Here is a 16,007-nt window from a genome sequence, read left to right on the forward strand (position 1 = left end):
TAAAAATGCTTGGTGCTTTATTCAAAACTTTAATAATGAAGGAACAAAATTGCGATAAACATAGTGCATTTGTATACGAGCAGGCAGTATGGATAGATAAGAGGTCAAAGATTATTGGGGCAGCAAGGCGGTCGAAGATGTCTTTTGCGGGTTCACCAGTCACCACAAGATGCACCTGCGCTCCGGGTTCATCTTCGCCCGCTCGTCGCATCCAAAGGCCTCGGAGAACGCACGCATGTTCTGCAGTGGCACGTTCACCCTGCGGAAAAACGTAGCAGGCACGAAAGAGTGACCACGGTGGCGTTACTCGTTGCTAATGCGCTTTATTTTCTGCTTTATCGTCTGCTGAAACACCTGGTATCACTGAATTATTTAATTATTGTCGTCTTTTGACAAGAAAACTAGCGTTTTCTCTATGGTAAAAAATTGGGAGCCTTTACGCCTTGTTAAGCTGGCTTGACCAGCGACGTTGTATAAAATACCCATATCACACATAGACCACAATGAGCATGTATTTTTTTGTACAAAGAAACTGCTTATGACTAAGATTATGCGTTTTTAGAGAAGTTCATATGGCTAGGATTGAGGTTTGTTTCCTTTCCTCGGCAACAAAGCTGCCGAGCCCCATGCGTCTTTAAAGCCCGAGACATTGGAAAACGAACGTTCTGGTATGCCTGTAATAAGTGGTTCCCACAGAAGTCGCAAGCCCTTAAAGACTAGATTTGTACCGCGAGATTATGTGTCTCTTGACTTCGATATTCACCTCGAGTAGATGAGTTGATAATAGAAAGCATTTTCCAGACCTCAGTATGGCTCGTATCTTAAGCGTATACGCATCATTAGTTTGATATGCACTTTACGAGAATAAGTTACTCATAGGAACCATTTCCAAGATTAGCACACCAAAAAAAGGTGTGTGCGTATATATATGTCTTTCTTATGAATGACCGCCGTGAACACCAAAAGTTTTCTACCTTTCATTTACATCCTGATTAGCCCACCCCTGTCATTAAATTCTCTCTCGCTTTAAAGGGACACTGAAGTAAATTGTAAGCGTTGTGGGATTACTAGCACAAATTTTAGTCCAGAGTCCCGGCCGGGCAGGCCGTGTTTTGACCACTACGGGTGCTTTTACACGAATTTATTTAGTAGAAAAATCAATTCGAAAATGCTGTCCTCCTGTCTGCATCCTCGCCCATTTTCTGTTGCGTTTTCGTGTGACGTCAGGAAAAAAATGACTTGGTTTGACTGCGCTACTGCACGGCTCGATGACCTTCCGACAGAGTCCGTCGGCCCACCGTTTAGTCCGCTGGCCGCCGACGGGTCGTCCCAATTGGTTCGCTCAGTTGAAACTAAGCCACGACACCTCCGTGAATGGAAGAATGTGCCTTTCTTGAATTTGTTAGTTTGTACACTGTATCAAGCTCAAAGTCCAGGTCGCTTCACACAAGCGCTTCACAATCACACAGGCGACGCTTCCCTGACTGGCACGAGAAGGAAAATCTAAGGCGAATTGAAGGCGGAAGAAGAGTCAGGAAAGTTAATATAGGTACTAAGGAAATAAAATCAATGGACACTTTTACCGTACACCAAAAACTAGGGTGCAGAAAGCACTTTTTTTCCGGTGTGTGGGTGAACAAGCACAGCGGTCAGCAGCACGATCATACATCTGCGAACGCTTTTTCTTCTAAGAAATGCAATTGCTAGACATGAGATATAGTGGACACTTCGTGAACACCTACTGCACGAGCACTATAGAACAAGTAGTCATCTATGCTCCTTGCAGTGATCAAACTAATGAAAATGTAAACTGGTCATATATTGTATACCATATATATTTCCAACACTGGCAGCTCTGGGTTATGGCCGAGTGGTGTCGCGCGCTAGGTATGTTATTCTGCAAGTCGCAAGTTCAAATCTGCGAGAGCACGTTTTTTTATGAGTTGATTTTTTCGTTTTCGGCCGATGTTTTCTATACTGAATTCGATATTTTTGCGCTGTAAAATTCATTGCTACACGAGCGATTCCGCAGGACGCGTGCGCACTGATATTGACGCGCTAGCGAGTTTTTGTTGGCGTGCTGTTGCCAAAAGCGCCGACTGCTTGCGGACAGTGGGCACAGGCTAGAATCAGCAGCCCCTTAGCCTGTTGCGAACACACTTTTTACGATACAGGCATGAGTGAGGCAAGCTCCGAAGATGGGGGAAATGCACATGGCATAGGAGCGTCTGCTGTGACGCGGAGCGCGTTCATCCACTGCGTAGGCCTCGGCTAGTGATTTCTACGATTCCAAGTCGTCCTGGTAGCCTTACATGACGTATTTTACAGCCGAAAACATTGGAGAAACGCGGTATAGCAATTACTGATATGTCGAGAATGCCCATCCAACGATAACGCGAGATGCCAAGCATGTTGTATCACAGAACCAAAACCGAAACTTGTTTGAATGCTAAGTTTGGACATCGTCCAATCACGTAGCACCATTACCTGACGTCACTGCGGTTAGTTGGTGCAGCCGCCGCAAACCGCGGATGGTAGTTTTTCTTCTTTCTGACCTTATAAAATAAATATCGCCTTATTGCCCGGATAAACGATCAAAAGCGTGTTCATTTGAGCCAGTCTTCGCAGTGCAAGCAAAAACAGGAGCTTGACAAATTTACTTCAATGTCCGTTTAAGGTCGTGTGCTAAAAAAATGCTACCCAGGTTATCCACCTTCATACACTGTAATGTTTTGTGCAAGCAAAGCAATGTTTGTTTTGCGTAAGCAAAGAGGCGTTGCAGCAAATCCAACATAATTGGGAATGCTAAGCAGAAAACGGCCGGAACTTTTGTTATATCAAACCTTTCTAAGAATATCGGGTGTGAATCAGGAGCTAAGACGACTTTACCATTAGGCCTCGTTTCATTTAATTTCCAAAAAACAGCTATTTCAGAGTGAAGTTATGGCCGTACAGGATTTTGGTCTTCTGCCAATACGTGCACCTACGGGAGGAGTATTCTTACAGAAAACAGCAGTAACCATTGTTTTATCGCTATCATTCAGAATGAAAGTGTGTGAAAATTCGACGTTAGGAAGTTTGTACTATTAAGCCCAGTTTTATTTGCTTATTCACAGTGGAGTACTAAACGTTGCAGATTTGATGTCTGTTGTAAGTACATAAGCTTCTACGTCAGGGAAATGGACAGCCCTACGTTTGCGTTAGTATATAGGATGAAAGAGTAGTCATTCGGAGTTTCGCTAACCAATTTAACAAGCCATGGTCACTGTTATAACCAAATGAACAGAAACATAAATGCTTCTCGTCTATGTAACCACGTGCCATGACGTATGTATCTAAAACAGCTTGGTTGGCCATCCAGCTTCACACAGTAGAATGGCTCCTATTTTTCTCGCTCTTCCCTTACCAGGAACTACAAGCAAATCGCCCCATGTGAGACTCAGTCAGATAACTTGTCCTGTAGGTGCGGATGTTGCGTACGACCGATGCAGTGTACCCAGTCATGAATTGTAATATAGTAGTAAGACGTGGAGAAGGCCGTCTTTCCTCTCACCTTAGACTGGCAGGGGCGACCGGTCCCCGCATCCTCCGCTCATAGTCCAACCTTGAGCTCAGCGCCGAGCACATATTCTGTAAAAGCATGCAACGAGAGGGGTGACTTACTTTGTAGTGACGCTAAAGCTTGTCATGTATAGAAAAGTAGGTGGCGCGAATACGGTTAGAAACTTGCGTTTCGCTACAAAAGCAAATTGGTGTATTATAATTCTGCCGGGTAGTAATAGTTGTTCACTGTCGAGGGGAATACCGTCATATAGTTCTGAGTAAGCTGGCGAGGTTCCAGCACCAACAACCGACGAGGTTAAGGTACATGCACGTAGGTAAAACGTTTATTGTGCCGCGAAAAATTCCTCGGGGCACATAAGTTTGCTTCCGTACTGTGGAAGTGAACAAGGGCGATACTTCCATTGATTTGCACCTTTTACGTCTCCGTTTATGATTTTTATAAGTTTCTGAAGCGGGTACATTGCCCCTCAAAGCACCCGATTCCTGGCTCGCCCCCTCCTCTCCCTCCTGCGCCCCCCCCTCCCCCGACTGATAATGTGCCAGGAATAAAGGAACATGAGCAGCTTTTGTTCTACCGCTGGCATCGTGGATATGCCGCAGTAGCAGTGCACTGTGGTGCTACTGTGGTGATCAAATACCATCACCCTTTGCAGCGACGGCCACTTCCTCGACCAGAAACAACTACGGTTTTTCGCAGAATAGGGCACCTGGGGCTTTGGCTGCAAAAAGAAATGAAAAAGGAAAAAAAAAAAAACGCGGAGAGGCATCTTCCTCGGTTCAGGCGACAGCGCACCGCCGCTGTTTGGGTGGCCTGCTCGATCAGTCTGCGCTGCTCCAGCAGGTGCTAGCTTCTCCCCCTGCGCATTCCCCCCGCTAGGAGAAAGGGGGAGGTGTTAGAGGAAGAGGGTGAGGTAGGGAGTGGTAGCAGGGGCTTAAAGGAGTAGTGACACAAAATTTTTGTGTTACGCTTTTTTCGCGGCTATACCTGCCGGCGAGCCCACGAATCATAGAATGCCACATTAGATTGTCGAACGCAGCATAAACAATTACTTACAGCTCCGTTTATTCGTGACAGTTTCGGTTTCTGTCAAGCGAACACAGAGGCAGCCGCCATGACCGGAAGGCGCACTTAACGTCACGGTTTTCGTCGCACCCCAGTCGATTTCGGTCTGGGTGCGCGTGCGCGTGCCAGAACAGCCCGAATGGCCGTGTTCGCACGCGACGTCAGTGCCACAAACTGTGACGTGTTGCACAAGGCTTGGAAAAGCGCGCGTGAACAGCACCGCGTGCGCCTCGATACGTCATGGGAGCGCTGACGTCGGTCGTTTGTGTCGTAGCTCTGATGATGTCATGGGCTTGCTCGAAGGTGCGGATGAGTTTTCTCGTGCGCGCAAGGATTGAAATGGATTTAACATGTGTTCTTAACGGTTAGCGTTTAAACTTCAGAGGGGCTATTGCATATGAAAAGGAAGCGTTTTACATAGTTATCTGAGGTTTGAAAGTTTGTGTCACTACTTCCTTAACCTTCCGGGCAGCGATATATGAAGGGGAGATTTTGAAGAGGGCAGCGAAGTTGTATCAGTTATAGTATGTGCCGATTTGCAGTCGGTGCCAGAATCGTGATTCTTTTACCGATAGTAGGTTTGGCGAGTGGGATGGTAGTAAAACGGAATGCAAGTGAAGTAGTTGAGAAAACGCGCTCAAGGAAGTGGAAAAGTAAAGCCGCATGTGGTGACGGGACGCCGATGATATACTAATATATTGCGGTAATGTTGGGCTAGGAAAGGTAGCAAAAGCGTCCTCAGAATGGCTCAAGGCATAAACATGCAACTTAGCTTGAAAAATAACGCATATTTCTAATTAAAAAACATCATGCTACAGACCTTATGAATTTCTATCAGCCTACTCTGTGTCGATAACAGGTTGTTCGCCAAGATACATCTCTTAACCCCTTACTTGATGGCCCGGGTTTATAACAAGCGCGGAAGCAGGCTCGGCGTAAGAACTATTTCTCAGCGATGGATGACATTCATGTCATCAACATGGTAATGATTAAATGTGCGTAGTATAATGAACATCTTTTCATATCACTTATTGATTCCAAAAAAGCCTTTGAATTAGCTGAAACAACTGCAGTGATGGAATCGTTGAGGGAACAGAGATTAGGAGAAACGCACATAGGCCTATAACTTCTGGAAGACACACACAAGGAACGCGCGGACAGGATAACTCTTCACAAGATAGGTGGGAAGTGTTGTTTTGGGAAACGAGTCATAAAAGGCGCACAGATTTAGTGAAATTATTTGCAGAATGCCTATGGAGAAGGTATTTAGGAAAAGTGATATAAAAGAAAAGCCATGGAAAGGAACAGATGGGCAATATTTGTGTCATGTGTCAGGGCACCCCCTGAGAGGGAGACGCACCAAAACCCCCGAAAAATAGGAGAAAAGAACAGAGGAACGAGAATTTTGAAGGGCGCGCCAGGAGCGCGCCAATCAGCAAGCGGCAGCGCCGACGCACCAAGGAATCTTGGGAAAAGGTGGCAGCACACTGGTCGGCCAATCAGGGAAGGCCACACAGGTGACAAGTGGCGAGATGGCCATATAAGGACATAGCAGAGGCAAGAAGCCAATGGGAGTGCGCCACGGGAGAGCCCAGAGGGTATAAAAGCGGGGCGCACAAAGAGAAGGGGGAGGCAAACAACCGAAGAAAGCAGGAGGCGGCCGCAGCACGTGCGCTTCAACGAACGAGCCAGGGGGACGCGGCCAGGCCATCGACCACGCCATCCGAGCCTGGGGCGGGAGCGGGCCGACTTCGCATCGGCACCGTCATCCTCGGTGCACCACGAACCTGTGTCTGTGGCCCCAGCGGCATCGGTCGGGCACAAGCGGCCAGCGTCCACGCTCCGTCGACGTTCGTCTCGACGGCCCCGAAAGGCTACGTTCGTGCCAAGCTTACCTGGAATGTCCAGCGGCAGCGGCTGCCAGGGGGTAGCCACCGAGGAAGCACGCCGTTGAAGAGATGACCGCGCGCGTCGAACGCCGGCATCGAGGACCTCCAGCGAGAGCGGCTACCAGGGGGTAGCCACAGAAGAAAGAAGTGAGGACGCGGGAAGCCCACGCCGTCCAGCGAGTAACCGCGCGCATCGAACGCCGGCACCGAAGCGAGAAGACGGCTACCACCGAGTCGCGGCCACGCAAGGGTGCGACACGTCAGCGCCGACGACCGGGGTAGGCCAGTCCAATAGGGACGCATTTAGGGTGTACTTAGTGTAGGACGTTATTGTAGAGACTTTTGAGTGTTGATTTGAATTGCATATTGAGCTGTTAAGTAGGGGTTTGTATGTGAGTTGTATTTTGGGATTGTAGAGGTTTGAGTGTTTATCGTTTGGGTGTAGTTTAAATATGAGTGCTTTGCCTGAGGGTTTTTGTGTGTGTATTAAATGTATGTTGTTAAACACATCAACGCCTTCCCGGTGTCCATTGCTCCGAGCTGGTTAAGACCACCCCACCATCCGTTCACGTGACAAATAATTGGCGAGCCTGCCAGGATCTTGGCATATCAACTGCCAGGATTGATTATCCTCCCCCAGGATATTTCCATCGGGCCCTGTCACGTGTCTTACCAGGTGCGAGAATGTATTTGGGAAGGTTGTTGACGTTGGTTCAAACGCGAGGTTTGAACAAGAAGCAGTTTTTTGAATTGTTGGACGAAGAATCTCACAAAGGAAAGGAAAGGTCAGAGGTGGAGGAAAGAATGTTTTTGGCAGAGGAGAGAAATTTTGAGACGGAGAAAAGAAGCATTGAGGAGGAGAAAAGGATTGAGGAGAAAAAGAGAGAAATTGAGTTAAAACGGGCAGAGTTGCAGCGAGCACATGCAGAATTGAAGCAGTGGCTCGAAGAAGGGACTCGCAAAGAGAGCGTTGAACGCGCCGCACGTGAGCCAGAAGGCACGCGGGCCGCCACCGGCCGCGATGAGTCACGTGCGATAGAAAGAACGCAGGGCGCAGATCACGACGAGGCACGTGAGATAGAAAGAACGCAGGTAGCAGATCGCAATCAGGCCGCGAGTAAAAATGAACACAAAGAAAACGATTCTTTATTCAGACAGGAGAAAGGCGCGTTCGAAGCGCGAGACAGTGAACTGGCCGGGCGTGGCTTAAGCGCAGGCCAGGCGCTTGGAGGTGAGCGCACCGAGAACGCGCCGGACGAGGACAGCTTTGTGCCACCTTGTAGCGCAAGGGACTTAGCTGATTGTATGGTCTCCAAAATATTAACAAGTGTAAATGGGGTGTCTGCTATACGAAGCGCAGGGAGTAGCATCAGACCAGAAGGCCTTAGTGGTGGTTCTTCCAAAATGCCTGTGTGTATGGAGAGTAGCTTTGTCGCTGATAAGGCCAGAGCCAGTTGCGAGGCTATTAAGGCGGGCACTTCGCCATTGGAGGCTATTACAACGGGCAAAAGTGTACAGCCGCGTAACGAGTTTAATGAACAACTACAACTGCGCCCTCAGTCCAAGTTCTGTGACGTCGATGAAGAGCTAGATCTAGAGAAGTGTGACAGGGAGGCCGTGCAGGGGCGAGTGATCCCAGACAAAACGACGTTGCGAGCTACGGATAAGCAAGAGCATGGCCACGGCTGTAAGGAAAAGCCTGCAAATAATCAAAAGAGAAAGCTGTGCAGAAAATCAGAGTCGTCCAGAAGTAGGCCGGATGCAAAATACAACAGGAATACCAAATTGAAAGCCGATCTGACTCTAAAAGTTGCACAGACAAGGCGCGGAGAAGGGCGAATGAACAGAGGAGGCGCCAAGATGAGACAGGTTGAGAAAAACGCCCACAGTGACCACGAGAAGGGTACCTCACGACAAAGAGGTGACGCGCTAAGGAGCTTGCGACCTCGTAGGGGGCAAAAAGCAGCGCGCAAGCGAAGAGTGGCAGGTGGAATTGTAAAGCGGTGGTTTGTAGCGCGACCATCGATCCAGGCTGTGTGCCACCGACACACGAGCAATATGAAGGAAGATAGTTGTGATAACCAATTGGATTGTGTAGCGAAAGGTGCTGAATGGTTGAGGCGGAAGAAGGTGAAGATGTAGCCATAGGTCAACGAACCTGAAGGAAACCACGGAGTTGACTCGGAAAGGAATAGGGCCCATAACGGTGACGAATGATTGTGTGGCTTTGGTAGAGTCTCAATAGTGTAGTAGAGTGAAAAGGCAAGCTTCGTGTAAATGTATATAATGAGAATAGTGGTGTTTAATATTAGATTATCGAAGTGTGTGATTTTGGTGAAGTTAGAGCAAATTGTATGAGTAGTTTGGAGTATGTGCATGAAGTGTAGATATAAAAGAAGTAGTTGCAAAGTGCGGTTGAGGAGTAGAAGGAGGAAAAACGTTAGTTTGTGCCGCTTGATAGAGTGTTGTCCAATAAGAGTTCACTGAAGTGTTTGATTGCTGTGATGTGCTAGAGGAGTGTGTTTGAGTAGATTGGTGTTTAAGAAAGTAATGTATTGGTGATAAAACGGGAAAGTTGTGTAAACCAAGTGTGTGTGTTCGGGGCACAAGTGAACTACAGCCAAAGGTGAAAAAATTGAAGTGAAGTGTGTAGTGAAAAGTGGGACGAGAGAAGTGTGCAGTGGTGGCGAACAGTGTACTCATGAGAAGTGAGTGATGGTGGTGGAAAACGAGGACTTCGGTGGTCGAGACACCTCCCCAACCACGTGAAACAAGAGGGCAGCGGCGGCCAAGCTGAAGCAGTTTTTTGAGAAAAAACTCTTAAAGCAGGGGGTAATTGTCATGTGTCAGGGCACCCCCTGAGAGGGGGACGCACCAAAACCCCCGAAAAATAGGAGAAAAGAACAGAGGAACGAGAATTTTGAAGGGCGCGCCAGGAGCGCGCCAATCAGCAAGCGCCAGCGCCGACGCACCAAGGAATCCTGGGAAAAGGTGGCAGCACACTGGTCGGCCAATCAGGAAAGGCCGCGCAGGTGACAAGTGGCGAGATGGCCATATAAGGACCTAGCAGAGGCAAGAAGCCAATGGGAGTGCGCCACGGGAGAGCCCAGAGGGTATAAAAGCGGGGCGCACAAAGAGAAGGGGGAGGCAAACAACCGAAGAAAGCAGGAGGCGGCCGGAGCACGTGCGCTTCAACGAACGAGCCAGGGGGACGCGGCGAGGCCATCGACCACGCCATCCGAGCCTGGGCGGGAGCGGGCCGACTTCGCATCGGCACCGTTATCCTCGGTGAACCAAGAACCTGTGTCTTCGTGGCCCCAGCGGCATCGGTCGGGCACCAGCGGCCAGCGTCCACGCTCCGTCGACGTTCGTCTCGACGGCCCCGAAAGGCTACGTTCGTGCCAAGCCTACCTGGAACGCCCAGCGGCAGCGGCTACCAGGGGGTAGCCACCGAGGAAGCACGCCGCTGAAGAGATGACCGCGCGCGTCGAACGCCGGCATCGAGGACCTCCAGCGAGAGCGGCTACCAGGTGGTAGCCACAGAAGAAAGAAGTGAGGACGCGCGGAGCCCACGCCGTCCAGCGAGTTACCGCGCGCATCGAACGCCGGCACCGAAGCGAGAAGACGGCTACCACCGAGTCGCGGCCACGCAAGGGTGCGACACGTCAGCGCCGACGACCGGGGTAGGCCAGTCCAATAGGGACGCCTTTAGAGTGTACTTAGTGTAGGACATTATTGTAGAGACTTTTGAGTTTTGATTTGAATTGCATATTGAGCTGTTAAGTAGGGGTTTGTATGTGAGTTGTATTTTGGGATTGTAGAGGTTTGAGTGTTTATCGTTTGGGTGTAGTTTAAATGTTGAGTGCTTTGCCGGAGGGTTTTTTGTGTGTGTATTAAATGTATGTTGTTAAACACATCAACGCCTTCCCGGTGTCCATTGCTCCGAGCTGGTTAAGACCACCCCACCATCCGTTCACGTGACAATTTGAGCGACTTGTAATTGCGCACGACATCGTCTTGTTCAGTGCGGGTTTTACGATGGTCTTACTTTCAATTTGGACAATCAATAGGCTCAACCAATAAATTAAGAACAAAATAAAAATAAATAATACAAGGAGTCCTCTTTCGGTCATATCAGTCGTCGCTTGGCTTGTAAAGCCAAAAACATTTCTTGCATATGTTTGCTGAGCTGGATCAGATGAATGCGACTTTATTATAGATTTGTAACCTGTCTCAAAACTTTTTATCTTGCCTTAATAACGCAAATCTTCCGGGCATGCTGTTTAAAGAGATCGTGTGAATTTTGTAGCAAACATTTCTGTTGCAATGACTCTTTTGCGCTGTTTTACAATACCCCTCGCAATAGCTGAAACGATAGCCCTTCGACGAATCCTGCATTATGTGACCCATCCCCGTGCAGCGTTGATTCACTATGCAGTTTACGCGCCGGAACTATACAGGTTATGAGGAGTGCCGTAGTGAAGGGCTCCGGAATAAATTTGCCCACATTGGGATCTATAACGGGCGCCAAAATCTCGAACACACCAGTGTTACTGCTTTTAGCTTCCACCAGGAAAGCGGCCGCCACGGTCCGGAATCGAACCCGCGTCCTTGGGCTCAGCAGCGCAGAGCCTAATCCACTGAGCCACCGCGGTGAGCCCCATGCAGCGTATTATCTGCACTTTGAGGCGTCGGTTACTTCCCGGCGACACCCTCCGCTACCACACGTCGCCAAAACGCAAAAAAATATTAGTGCCAAAAAAAGAGCGGTTCTTTCTAGCAGAAGCCGCTTGATTGCATTTGTGCAAAGGCACAGATGACCACGAGAAAAAAAAACAATGTTTGGGGTAACAGAGCGCCGCTTCCGTGTGCTAAAACGCATCCCCATGCCTCCTGCTGGACGGAAAACCTTAAAAATGCGGTGTATTTTGTAATACCTGTTTAGCGAAACACTTTTCGCGGCACCACTCTTTCTTTTTTAGGGCGCAGCCCTTGGCGGCTGTCTCTGGGCTGAGCCGCGTCGCCGTCGTGACCGAGTGAACTATGTATGGCAAGACCGACGAGTGAAAGAAAAAGCGAACAATGAAATAAAGCAAAGGAAGAGAGTGCTGCTAAATTTGGAGAGAATGGTGGTTTGCTTTGGTTGCGCGAGCCAGCGCTCCCCTGAAGTGTGCAGTGGTGGAGGGGAAGGGGCATAAGACGCAGTTCACGGTCTCTTCTTCAGACGCACTTCGCACCGCCGGCGCAGAAGCTCATCATCGCTGTCGTCGAGAGAACCAACGAGTGAGAGCTGCCTTAGAGCACTGATGCTGTGCTCAAATATCGCATTAGAGAGTATCGTAATTACCAGCCATTTTTTTTACATCGAGTTGCTGCAGGCCAACTCCACCGTGTTTAGTTTTTTGCATGCGTAGACCGGAAAAGGCCGGTCCCCTATTTTTCCCTGCCACAAACACTCCTTTCTGCCTTATATTTGCCTCCACAGCTTCATATTCTGATATAGACGGTGTATGGTGCCCCTAAATAAATGTCTTCACAACAATGCATTGATATATACAAGTGAAGCCGACTTTAAGGAGATTGGTACAAGCGTTGTCTTTGAAAGTTGGGTTTCTCACATTGTGTGTCGCACACACAATGTAAGAACGCCAAACGTAAGCTCTATCTCTGTCAGTAGCTCGAATACCGCGATGCGGAAAACACAAGACGCCCGCGCTGCCGCAATTTTTCTGAACACTTCCCCAGCGCGACGGCGCGGTTTAAGCGGAAGTTTGTAAACAAACAATAATCCAGAAACAGCTCAGCTGGTCATTAACCTTCACAGAAGAGTATGGCACGGATTCTTTTTAGTGGGCGTGTCGTGCGCCATGGGGCGGCTTAGCGCGGAGCAACGAAGACGCGTCAGATTTCTGAGACTACGCTGCATTGTGTTGGTTGGACCATTAGGATTCAGGTTTGATCGAAAGGTTATCGTGAAGCTATAACAAGGAGTATTGTAGGACCGCGGAAAAATGTCATTGAAGCCGAAATTTATGACACAAAAATCGCACAGTCCTTCCACACTGCAATTTACGGAAGTTGCAGGTATAGAATGCCGCGAAAAAAGATTTAAATCTGTGAAAGTCTCATTCATCGGACCTTGATTAGCAAAAAAAAAGTAAAATGGTTTCGGCTCTGCAAATTCAGCGAGAAACTTTATGATTGAAAGAGGAATGACTTGGTGAGTTTTTGAAATTTGGTTCATGCAAATTTTTAGATTTTCGGTGTTGAAATTAAGGCCACAGCACGAAAGTAATTGTAGCTATTTTCTTGTGTCTAAGATGCGCTTAGAGTGAAGATCGCGCGCAGATGAATGATTACACGGTAACCAATAGGGTCTGGGAGAAAACCCCCACCTGTTTCAGGGGCGTGCTGCTCAGGGTCATTCGTGTCCTGCTGTTCTGACATGTTGCTGTTTTGTCGCGTGGTGCTTTGACCTGTGCTGCTTCGTCGCAGGCTGTTTTGTCAAGGTACCCTGCGTTAGAAGCTCGGGGCCAATTCACCAATTACAACTTGTTTCCGACGACGAAATACCCACCCACATTCCCCGCATACCACTCACGAAGACTGGTGAGTGAATATGACAGCTGCCTTCACAGTCTCACGTCCATTTAAAAAATCCCATTGCCGCGTCGCCTTTCGGACTCAAATCAATCGAACAGGCTGAAATGGACCCCTCTGCAACGCTGCCGATAAACTCTCCTCTTCGTGCCTGGAAGCACTGAAAAAACTACAGATGTCGGCAGCACAGAGCGGCACTGCGTGATTTGCTCGTCACAGCGGATGGGTCTTTTATTTGTGCTTTGTTTTGTCAAAAGTTTCTTCAGAGTGGCTACCGAAAGCGTTGTCTGCTGCTGCTGCAAGGAAGCCAATTAATATTAGTGATGCCCATTGATTGACGTTATTCCAGCGCGCCAACAATTCCTAGGTCAAGAAAGAAAAAGACTACTTTGAGTATGTTTTTAGGTTATTTCTTGGGTGTAGGGCAGAAGCAGTGATTGGGCATTTCGTGGCCACGTAATCCATGAACGGGATGCCCAAGTTTGGTAGGTTCTGAAAGCTTTGCAGATTTTGTAAACAACGAAGTTTTAAAGTGCTCCAAGGTCCTTTTAAGTGCCCCAGTAAACTATACAAGCAGCGACAGTCGTGATAACTGAATGAAACTGACAATGTGCCTGTAGTTGCCCCCAAAGTACAGTCAAACTCGGCTGTAACGAACAGCGTGATTCAACGCTATTAGTTCGCTATACAAAATAGTTTCATATAGCCGAACGCACTTATAACGAATTTCAGTATTAAATTCGTCAGACACAAAGTACACAGTTTATTGAAAACGCGATAACGAAAGGAAGACCATGCCACTTATCATGAAAAGTAATATACGCTTAAAAGATTTGTCGCAGAGAAAAGGCACTAACCTTCGCCTGAACATTGCAGTTAGCACCATCAATGAGAATCGCATTTTGGACATGTGACGTCATTTCGACGAACTCCAGTCCTCGTCCCTGTATTTAGGCGCAGTACCGCCAGGAGAAAGGGCTTCGTGCAACGACGGGGGAGGGCGATCGTCTTTCGGCGACGGCTAATTGGTGGCGCCGGCACCAGGCGCCATCACGTAAGCAACAGATTCAGAATCCAACCAGTCGCTGTCACAGCAACGTCATCGTCGACCGCCAAAAAGTTCTCGAAGGCAACTTTTTCTGACAGAGCGTCCGGAGTGTCGGTGAGTTCTCCCCAAAAACGTGGCCATATGGCTGTCGCCTTGCACTGCCCTCGCAACTTCTGCGCCCTCTTGACACTGTCCAGCATGGTGGAAGGAGTTACGGATTGTGTCTCGAGTCCCGTCTTGCCATGCACGACAGATCATTTCGATTGCAGGCAACCGATTAATCTTCAGTTTGTCATTTACAAGCATATTGCCGCCGTTGCTGCGTTTTACGGAAGCGCGCTTCCGATAGCGCTTCCAATCGCGCGTGCTCAAAATTCGGTCTATCCAACGTTTAGTTCGCCATACAAAATAAATTTTACATGCGTAATGGCAGACGAAGTTTGAGTGTTCTTAATTCGCCATAAGAAATACATTTTACGTACATAATGGCAGAATTTTGAGTGTTGGCTATAAAGCATACTTCGCTCTATCCGAGTTCGTTATATGTGAGTTTGACTCTATGGTACTTTTGATTTCAGAAATTCAGGTTTAATGGTGATGTCTTGTTTGATGATGGCATTTAATGATCACGCGCTGCTGTTTTGTAGGGAGATATTCGATGGAGTGCATAGACATAGTCGTTTCATTGCACTTTTCCCTCCCTCAGCGAGTTTCCTGAATGAGGCGTACGTACCAGGGCGTAGGCGTAGAAAAAGAGCTGCTCGGTAGTCATGTTGTTGTCGCCGAGGCGCCACTGGAACTCGCGGCCGACGAACGGCGGGCGGTTGTACTTTACGATGGTCGAGTACACCTGCACAAAGAACATAGGCGTGGGCCTCATCTAGTGCACACTCCTGCAGGCCCTGAAGCCGCGGACGCTTCCAAAGAAGGAAAATTACAACGAACCTTTATTACTCCTTATTATTAAATGAATGGGAAAGTTTAAGTGAACAGTTTTTGAACGTGTCCTCCAAGTAACATTATCACTTTTAGATGCGACGCTGAGAGCATCTTTTGTCGGCGGCCCTGTCCTTCCTGCGTGCGTCCGTCGTTGTCGGCGTCTGCACTCTCCTCCGCTCACCCCCTCTCCTCTCCGATAGCGAATACTCTCTCGCGAAGGGCATTGGATTGGATTCGATTGAATTGGCTTGGATTGGCTTGGCTTGGATTGAATTGGATTGGATTTGGATTGGATTGGAATAAAGTGGATTGTGTTGCGTCATAGCCGCGGCAGACGCACTGGCGCCGGCGCGTGCCCAGGTGAGAGCGAACACTCTCTCTCAACATCTGCGGGTGTGCCGCCCCGCGCGCTCTCACTCCCCCGGTGGGCGGCGCTGCGCGTGGTGCTGCGCATGTCCAGTACTCTCTCTCTCCGCGGTCTCCTCTCCTTCGGGCGCGCTGCGCATATAACCGGTGTGCCGCTCTCCGGCGGCCTTTCGATCAACGGTTGCTCTCCGCTTGCGCTTGAACACCCCTCAGCGTCGCATCACACCAGGGTTCCCGCGAGGGGAAGTGGGCGTAATTTTTTCCCTTTGCGCCTTTTCGTCCCCCCAATGTAGGTACACTCTCCTCCTCCGCTCCTTTTCACCCCTTTATTACAAGACAAACCCGTATTTTGTAATAAAGTTGGCTAAATTCGATCCAATTATCTCTCTTTCAAGCTGCTAGCACAGCTTTTGAGGCGACCGTTGCGTGCATTAACAGGGTCCAGCAGATGACGCGAAAGGGTGCTACTGCTTATGCCAAGCAAAGCGGCCATTTTGCGAAAACTTCCTTTGTTACTTGGTTAGAATTAGCGTGTGAT

General features: G+C 48.6%; 1 protein-coding gene across 3 annotated transcripts in view; it reads right to left on the reverse strand.

Annotated features, from left to right (window-relative positions):
- The window catches only part of LOC144167116 (neprilysin-1-like), a 25,144-nt gene continuing 9,137 nt past the window's right edge, over window positions 1-16,007 (reverse strand). For all 3 annotated transcript variants that reach the window (XM_077696491.1, XM_077696490.1, XM_077696492.1), the window contains exons 5-7: window positions 14,898-15,014; window positions 3,554-3,630; window positions 1-259 (exon numbers count right to left, since the gene is read on the reverse strand). In XM_077696491.1, coding sequence (XP_077552617.1) covers window positions 160-259; window positions 3,554-3,630; window positions 14,898-15,014 — 294 coding nt within the window. In that variant the 3' untranslated portion in view covers window positions 1-159. The remainder of the gene's footprint in view (window positions 260-3,553; window positions 3,631-14,897; window positions 15,015-16,007) is intronic.

Source organism: Haemaphysalis longicornis, unplaced genomic scaffold (assembly GCF_048455015.1).
Source record: "Haemaphysalis longicornis isolate Haplotype H1 unplaced genomic scaffold, Haemaphysalis longicornis Haplotype H1 scaffold_2, whole genome shotgun sequence".
Taxonomy (NCBI): Eukaryota; Metazoa; Arthropoda; class Arachnida; order Ixodida; family Ixodidae; genus Haemaphysalis; species Haemaphysalis longicornis.